The sequence below is a fragment of the Ctenopharyngodon idella genome, chromosome 3 (assembly GCF_019924925.1).
Source record: "Ctenopharyngodon idella isolate HZGC_01 chromosome 3, HZGC01, whole genome shotgun sequence".
NCBI classification, from domain to species: Eukaryota; Metazoa; Chordata; class Actinopteri; order Cypriniformes; family Xenocyprididae; genus Ctenopharyngodon; species Ctenopharyngodon idella.
In genome coordinates this window covers 48,936,727-48,939,410 of record NC_067222.1, presented here as the reverse complement: position 1 = coordinate 48,939,410, position 2,684 = coordinate 48,936,727, and the positions used below count along the sequence as shown (strand labels likewise).

Here is a 2,684-nt window from a genome sequence, read left to right as displayed (position 1 = left end):
CATGAGTACTCATTTTTTGAGACCCATCGATAATCGAAATGAAAAATTGACAAAAACACCCATTCATAATCACCTTTAGTCGTTGTTAAACAGGTCAGATCGCACCTTCAGGTTAAAGAAACAAAATGCACTTAAAATTTAAAAAGCACTGAAACTCTCTCCAGTAGTGTAAAATGTTAACACAAATATTTAATAGATAAAAAAAAGATACCAGAAAAGACTATCTTTGATAATGAAAAGGGACTTTCCCAGCTAATGTTGTTCAAACCCAGCAAACACAGAACAACCCCCTAACAATAATAACCTTGTTACCATCAGTAGGTACACTAACCCCCAGTTTCACAGGCAAGACTTAAGCTAGTCATAGACTAAAATGCATGTTTAAGCTGTTTTAACTGAAAGCATACATACATCTCTTAAAATATATCAGAGCCATTGTTTTGTCTCAAGATGCACACCAGTAATGTTTTTTCTAGTGTACGTTTGTAAAAGCTACTCAAATATCCTAATTGAACTAAGGCCTAATCCTGGCTTAGGCTAAGCCATGCCTGTGAAACCGGGCCTAAATGTAATAAAACCAGAGCCATTCTTGCATTTTGGTGATTGCCTAGTTATTTTTGTTGCTGACATTTTAATCAGGCTACTTGTCCGGTCTGACAAGTAAAATCCTCTTTCACTTGCCCCGGACAAGAATTAATGTCCAGCCCTGGCTTCACCTGACTCGTTCTGCAGGGCTTCTCTTTGGTGTGGATTCTCTCATGCGTTTTCAGAGTTGATGACTGTCTGAATCTCTTGTCACAGTATGAACACTTGTAAGGTTTTTCTCCAGTGTGAATTCTCTGGTGTTCTTTTAAATCACTCACAAAAGTAAAAGCCTTCCCACACTCAGAGCACATATGATCTCTCACACCAGTATGAATTTTATGATGTGCACGTAAATAAGACGGCGTTGAAAAACTCTTTCCACATACAAAACATGAATGTGGCTTCTCCTTTGTATGAACTTTCATGTGTTTCTTTAGGGCAGATGCTGTAATAAATGTTTTTCTGCATTGATCACATGTGAATGGCTTCTCTCCATTGTGGATGCTATTGTGCATTTTAAGGTGTGCTGACCGACTGAAACTTCTTCCACACTGATCACATGTGAATGGCTTCTCTCCCGTGTGGATCCTCATGTGGTTCTGAAGCTGTGATGTTTGTGTGAAGCTCTTCCCGCACTGATCACACGTGAACGGCTTCTCTCCTGTATGAACTCTCATGTGACACTTAAGGTCTTGTTTTTTTGTAAATCTCTTTCCACACTGATCACATGCGTGCAGATTCTCTCCAGTGTGGATCTTCATGTGTTCTTTAAGGCTTGATGACAGCGTGAAGCTCTTCCCACACTGATCACATGCATGCGGATTCTCTGCAGTGTGGATTATCAAATGTTGATAGCAATGTGATTTTCGTGTGAAGCGCTTCCCACACTGATCACATAAGAATGGCCTCTCTCCAGTGTGAACTCTGATATGACTCTTAAGACCATATTTGTTTGAGAAACTCTTTCCACACTGAGTGCAGGTGAAAGTTTTTCCAGGTTGGACATGTTTCTCCTCCACTTCACTCAGTTCTTCACTCTCCTTGTTCTCTTCCATTAGGTCTGGAAAAAAAAAAAAAAAAAAATTTCACTGCATCAAATTAATTCGAGAGAAATATGAAATAAGAGACAAGTGAAAACTATCAAATACAATTGATCAATGACAGAATTATCTAACATAATATAAAACATACAATAGAGCTATAATTTTGACCAAATTTTAGATTTCTGTTTAATTTGTTTTACTATATACTAAGGCTGTCGTGGTTAAGGAATTTCCCTTGCTGTATTTTTGAGTGGCTCAATGGCACGATATGACAGGTACATTATTTAAAATGTTCATTTGAACACACATGCCTGCAAAAACATTACATAAGTTTTTTTTTTTTTTTTTTTGAGTGCCGTTGCATTTCTGCTATGCCCTGTGTAGTAAATGCTGTGTAGAATTAGTGCCTTATTGAGAGTTTCCCAACGCTTCAGTTCACATCACTTGCATTTATCAGGAGAAAGGATCTGAAATAGCAGCTCGACTCAGCATCACTTTTCAACATCATAATATCTTTGTATAAGAATGTATAGGATTGGTCACAATAGCCAGTTATTTTCACAAGTTATTCAGAGGAAAATCTGGACTGTTGTTGACGTGACATGGTAGAGCTCCACAATTGATCGTAAAAAGATTGCGATCTTGATTCAAATCACCCACGCAATCTTATTTATTAATGATAACGATTCACCTTTGTCTATTAAACCTTTGACAACAATCCTACCAGAACATTCACATCTGTGTTTGTGCTGCCGCTGATCCAGAGAGTGCATTTTTGAACCACAGTAATTTCAAAGACTATACACTGTATAGAAACACGCTTCACTCCTATTAGTTTTGAATGTGAGAAACTGCAGTGCGCGATTTGGCGGAATATGTCCTGCCTTCTAAGTAAAAGAGTCAATCTCTGATTGGTAAAGTCATTGTGTCACTGCAGCTGCCGTTAGAAGCTCCGGTTCCCATAGAAACCTGAGCCTCGTGATTAGGACTGCACATGTGCATTGGCTCATCTAGCCTGAAAAATATGCTTTTTTAATGCTATTTCAGCATAAGAAA

The 2,684-nt window shown here is 38.2% G+C and overlaps 1 protein-coding gene across 1 annotated transcript; it reads right to left on the bottom strand.

Moving 5' to 3' along the window:
* Nucleotides 1–627: 627 nt before the first annotated feature.
* On the bottom strand, nt 628–2,400 carry LOC127508865 (gastrula zinc finger protein XlCGF8.2DB-like). The gene has a single exon (XM_051887333.1). The coding sequence runs from the start codon at nt 1,638–1,640 to the stop codon at nt 636–638; it is 1,005 nt and encodes a 334-aa protein (XP_051743293.1). The 5' UTR covers nt 1,641–2,400; the 3' UTR covers nt 628–635.
* Nucleotides 2,401–2,684: the final 284 nt, after the last annotated feature.

Excerpts from the sequence above, each read along its gene's own strand:
- LOC127508865 (XM_051887333.1), bottom strand. The coding sequence starts at position 1,640 with ATGGAAGAGAACAAGGAGAGTGAAGAACTGAGTGAAGTGGAGGAGAAA.